Below are 6,000 nucleotides of genomic sequence, written 5' to 3'. Positions count from 1 at the left end.
ACCCTAACCCTAACCCTAACCCTAACCCTAACCCTAACCCTAACCCTAACCCTAACCCTAACCCTAACCCTAACCCTAACCCTAACCCTAACCCTAACCCTAACCCTAACCCTAACCCTAACCCTAACCCTAACCCTAACCCTCGAAGAAGTCGCAGGCATGCCTTGCGGTTTTGACTAAGATCAATTTCCGCTTCTGGGCGATTGGCATTGCTGAGTTTGTTTTGCCAAATAGACAGCAGGTCTGACAACAATCCCAGATCGCATCGGAGAAACAAGGCCTGGGCCCTGATGTGGGCTCCCGTTTGTACGGCCTCCCGGGGAATTTCGAACGATGTCTCCCGTTGCCGACGTCGACGAGCGTCCTCGCAGAGCGTAAAGACCTTGTGAAAAGGCTGCTCTTCTTTCCGGACTTGTACAGAGTGCGTGTTGATCCGCTCCCTCGTCCTTTTGATATGGTAGTACCGATCAACAAGTCCCAGAAACTTAGCCATGTCTGCTGTGTATTTCTTCTGTTGAAACAAGTCTCCGGATAATTGAATTTTGACCGTCTCCTTGGACGCTGTAACCTTGACGCCGTCCAAGCTGCTGACAAGCTGCCCTTGAATTTTGTTGAGCTCTGAGCTCAGTTCCGTGTATTGATTCTGCGACCAAACGATGAACTTCTTGGTAGATTCATCAAGCAAATCTCGGCGAACGATCCGCCCATACCTGGAGATGCTCCTCAAAGATCCTCGGCATTTTGGGCATCTCTTCACCTGGTTGCTGGAAAACGGTTGCGCGCTTGCAGGTTTGATGCTAGTGATGGTTCGGTTTTCGGAAATATCGTAATGTTCGGACATGCTCATGATGCCGTCCATGCTCTCAACTGTCAAAATATGTCCGCAAGGTGGGAAAACACAGGGGTCTTCGTTTGGATCAATATCCCCATAGGTGGACATTAAGATGAAATCGACCTCCTGATCTTTCACGGCCTGAGTCGCGCAAGCATGGCAAAAGCGGCGCGGCGGACAAATTTCTCCGCAAAGAGAGGGACCTGATTTTGTTAGTCGAGCCATCACTTGAATTTGATTCAACATACACTATGTCCACATTCCAGATTCTTCAAACATCTCTTCGAGCAGGGTAACCAATCGCAAGGAGCCGAGCATGGCCTTGAACAGCGACCATGCTCGCACCCTGTCGAGCAGTTGGAGACTGCGCAGGGAGAGCAAGGCTCAAAGCACATCTTCTGACATTTGGAATGACTGCAGGAAACTTCGCATGGGTTTGAGCATAGAGGGCATGGCTGTTCTCCGTGGCAGACTGATGAGCAGCTATGGCGGCAAGTGTTGTACTGCCTTCCGCAAACTTGAGAACATGATCCGTGGTCCTCTTTGACAATTTTGGCTCCCTCTCTTGTTCGGCAACTAGCGCACTGCTTCTTACAAACGTGGCCACAAGCCAAATTAGATCCACACGGCCTCGGGCATCTAAATTCATCAGAGGAAAAGTCGACATGACAAGGAAGGTCCAAAGTGTGATTGCATCCTGGGATCTTCCTTTCAACCTTGCGGTCACACCTGAACGTTGAAAGGTCTTGACTCTGCCAACACGGAAGATCAGGCTTTGAATGTCCGCATGGCAGCCGCCGATTCGGAACGTGGACGTTGACTATGCACTTTTGAGGACACTTATTACCACAAATCCATGGGCAGGGGTGATCGCATCCGGGTAATTTTCTTGGACAAGCCTCTTGACAGATCTCCGCGTTGTGGAGTAGATCAGAATGGCATCTTTTCACACAAGCATGACCACAGACGAGGGGCTTGTCGCATTTCAAAGAGCAGCCCCCTTCTAGTGAAAATCGAGGAAAGTCGTCGGGATTGGAGACGGTAATTGGTGTCTCAAGATGGCGGCTACATTGAAGCTCCAACTCAGGCCCGATGTTGCCGTTGGTTTCGAGGATCCCCAAGATATCGGCCCACATCTTGACCCCTCTCGAAGTTCTCGCGTTGCCAACGACGTACATGCCGTGTTGGGCACGAGAAAGCAATACGTTGATGCGGTTGGGTGTTCTCAAAAAGCCGCACTTGTTCTCCTTGTTCGAGCGAACGAGTGAGATTACGACAACCTTTGCCTCCTCGCCCTGGAAGTTATCGATCGTGGCGACCTTGAGAGTGTTCAACGCCGCGGCCTTGGCGGCTGGCTGATCTTCAGATACAAGGCCTTCATTCTCCAGACTTGCCAGGTCCCGCTCATTGACAACAAGCTCGAAAGTGCGACCAAGTCTGCTCCGGAGTTTGAAAAGTTGGCCCAAGTAGGGTGTAATTACGGCAATGTCCTGTGCGCCGTAGACTCCTTGTCGGATGAGATGAGAGACTAGAGCAGATACCATTTCAACTTCGAAATTGTTGGAGCGGCTGGTGGTCTCTTCTTCACCGCTTCCATCTTCGGGGTGCGAATGGTCAAGCCAAAACAACCTCCGCTTCATGCCCGAAACTTGAGGATACTCAGCAGTCCTAGGCTCGTCCTTGAGGTTGGGATAAAGCGTATCCCTGACGAGCTGCGAGATTGATGGGTGCATTCGCCTCTGTGTTTCCAGTGTGACGAAAGGCAATTTGATTGCTGACTCCAGTGGCGGCTGAACTAGTCTTTCCAGCAAAGAGACGTCCAGTGAATACGGCTCTCCTTGGCGACTCTGTTGTTGTAGCTCGTACCGATTGATTTGCGGACGGAGCTGCAGATGATCCCCAATGAGAATGGCGTGTTCGACCGAGGGTAGAAGGGCAGTCAAAAGATGCGACTCCAACACTTGTCCGGCCTCCTCACAGACCAAAACCTTGTTACCGACACGGCGAAGTAGCTCCATGTTTCTGGCCATACCGCTCGTCGTGACTCCAACGACATGAGCCTGTTGGAGACACCGCAAATCTGTTTCCATGCGATACTTTTGGCTTTTTCGTTGGTCGTCGGTGAAGCGCTGCACTGACGCAACAAACTCATCTGTCGTGGTGCGAGTAATTTCCCGGACCCAGAACGAGAGAATACTCCGTCTTTCCGCATAGGTCATGGTGTACAAGTGAGCAGACTTCAACTCGTCTACGGGTCGCTCGCTTTGCATTGGAACAATTTGCGCACCTTGACGAATCCAGGATTCCAGGCTGTTCTTGTCTCTTTGGACTTTTGTAAAGCCTTCCTCGTCCTGTTTTGAGAACAATTGGGAATAGTGCTGCGGATAGAATTTGATGAGATACTTTTTCAAAGCCCTGGGCGAGCTTGGATTTTCGAGCGTGCTCAGAAGCGTACTGATGCTTGTCGTGTGATCATCCAGCCTTGTTCTGATTTCCCAGTCTCGGTGTTTCTCCACCTTGGTCCTGTCAATCTTCCTGCAAACCTCACGGAGGTTCAGAGCCTTGAGCCTCTCAGACTTGGACTGTGAGCCAATGCGAACAATCTGACCCACATTTTCATCCAAAAGATGGTCGAGAAGCTGGTCAAGGGCGTGATTCGTATAGCAGACACAAATGATTGGGCCGAGCTTGGCAGCCTTTCTGTTGTCAAGCAGGATCTTGATGAGCGCAACTCCAGTGTAGCTTTTGCCAGTTCCGGGCGGCCCTTGGATGAGCGCAAGTCTCCTTGACAAAGAATCAACGACCGCCTTTGACTGCGCCTCGTCCAATTCAGAGGCTTGATCCAGTCTCTCATGATCGAAGAAACGATCGGCATGCAAGAAAAGCGAGCTGTTGCCTTTCGTGGCGCTTTTCAAGTCGAACCGGAAGCCTTGCTTCTGTGCATAGCTGGGCGGTGGGACAGAGACCAGTTCACCAGAGCTTTGGTCCTCCGGAGAAAGAAATTCTGCAAAGGGTACGTCTCCGGGGGATTTGGTCATGCGCTTAAGCGCTTGAAGCGTGGGTTCAAAAGACGGAAAGAGGACTCCCGGAAACTCCACAAGCACAAACTTGGCTCTTAGAGAAACGATCGACCTGATGGACCGAGCAGAGCAGTCCAATATCTGAATGACAACATACGCAAAATCCTTGTCCGTGGTCAGATCCCAAATCTTGTCCGCTTGTGGGGCCGCGTCTTGATTGATTGACTCCGGGGTTTCCTTCCTCTCTTCGCCGCCCACAGTGCAGAATTGAAGTAGATCTTTGTCGTTGTAGAGACAGACAAATGCATCACGCTGAAGACGTTTGGCCATGCGCCACCAGTCAGTCCGCGCCTTCTTCGACTTTCCGCGAACCTTTTCTGGTTGGGGAAATCGGATTGTGCACTTGATGCCTTCGCGTCTGTCGACCGACATTCCAACCAGAACAGCATCTCTGTAAGTGTGGGTCCGCAATGACTGATCTTTCCGAGCGATGGCGCTGTTTCCACGAAGACGATCCACTCGTATTGCATCGCGAAGCTGTCCAATTGTGTCCTCACGGAGGAGGCGAAACTGCCTATCGATCAAGCCCTCCATGCCGCTTTTGTGCCATGTCGATGGATCGTTCAAGGGCAAGTCCTCCGACCGCGGCGACAGAATCTCTTTCCAAGTCGGCAAGATTTTGATGTCTTGGATGTTTTCCGAGTCGTTGTCGTGCCGTCTGCCATGCTTTGATAGTCCTCCAGGAAGATCTTGTTGTAGATGGAAGGTAGGCCGAGGAACCTGCTTCTTTGGCTTTGACTCGAATGTTGGAAAACTGCTTCCCAGTTCCAATCGCCTCTGAAGACGGCCCATGTGAACGACACTGTCGTGAAAGTTTGGCTCCCCGTGTTGTGATACAATATCCGAGAGAAACTTTGCCAGCTTCTGTACCAAGTCCGCAATGCTTGGGTTGATTTGTGCTCCCCCAACACTCTCCACCATTTTGGACAAAACACAGGTTACAGCAGCAAGTTGATCCGATAGTTCAGCCAAGTTGTCGACGTCTTGTCGATCTTCGTAACACTTGTCGAGGAACTCTGTCACAAACGAGAAGACTTTGATTCCAGTCGCGCCATTACCCCCGTAGAGAATGCCGTAGAGGTGCGCGACATCTTGCTCGAGTATCAAAGAACTCAGAACATCCGGATGGGAAATGGTCTTGAAAAATGGCAGTACGCGACCGACAAATCTCCTTTGCTGTTGCAGAAGATTTCCCGTGGAATTGCAGTCGCCGACGAGCTCCCTGATACGAGAAATGCCGCCATCGGAAGCCAATTTCTCAATCACTTGCTGACGGATCGCAGAATCGCTGTCGACAAGCCTTGCGCTTGTTTGGAAAAAGTCTGCCAAATCTGGACCGAGTGAGGTGAAAGCCCTCGTTCCCTTGGGAATCTTGAATTTCCACCTATCAAAGTCGCTCTGGGAGCCATCGGCAGAGCCGCTTGCATGGGAAGTTTTGATTACGGGTGGATTCTGAGCGGCGCCATTTGCAGGGGTTGGGTTTGCAGAACGGACTGAGATCTTTCGTTGGCCGGATTGTACGTGCTGATATTTGCATCTTCGACCATAAGGGCATTGAGCAAGCGAAAATCGACAGATTTTCCTAAAGCGGTCAGTGATACCCAATGACTGGACGTGTGGATCACCTTGCGTCTGGAACCATTTTGGAGGCGGTGGAAGCTGATGTTGTCGAGCAGACGGTTCCAACTGCAGAATCAAGTTTGTTGCAAGTACTCTGAGATATGTACCAGGAAGATGCGTCGCTGCAGCCCATCCCCAGCTGGAGGAATAGAATTGCGGGACGAAGCTAAATCTTCACTTGCAAGGCGCGAATCCAGTCGCTCGGAATTTGTACAGGGTTGTCTCGACGCTTCGCACATCTAGACCTTGACCGGTGCAGCAATGATATCCGGCCCAACAAAGCAATGCGGTGGCAGCAAATGAACAACGATCCCAGAGACACCGAAATCGAACCCAGAAGGACGAAGATCCGGTACAATGCTGGCGGAAAGACCGGATTCGGCAATTGACGATGCAGTAGATGTAGCTTAATCGGTACCGAATGTTTGGTACACATTTAGTTGCTTCGCCCAATTGACTCGATAGATA

At 51.0% G+C, this 6,000-nt stretch overlaps 1 protein-coding gene across 1 annotated transcript; it reads right to left on the bottom strand.

Moving 5' to 3' along the window:
- Positions 1–142: 142 nt before the first annotated feature.
- On the bottom strand, positions 143–5,316 carry BKA78DRAFT_235016 (uncharacterized protein; the record flags this gene model as incomplete). The annotated part of the gene is made up of 2 exons (XM_066883835.1): positions 143–1,035; positions 1,077–5,316. Coding segments are annotated over 2 exons (5,133 nt in total), but the record flags the coding sequence as incomplete, so codon positions are not given.
- Between the last annotated feature and the right edge of the window lie 684 nt (positions 5,317–6,000).

The sequence above is a fragment of the Phyllosticta capitalensis genome (assembly GCF_038381095.1).
Source record: "Phyllosticta capitalensis strain CBS 128856 chromosome Unknown BKA78scaffold_12, whole genome shotgun sequence".
In the NCBI taxonomy this organism is placed as follows: Eukaryota; Fungi; Ascomycota; class Dothideomycetes; order Botryosphaeriales; family Phyllostictaceae; genus Phyllosticta; species Phyllosticta capitalensis.
Note: the sequence above shows the minus strand (reverse complement) of the source record. Positions and strands in the feature narration are given on the sequence as shown.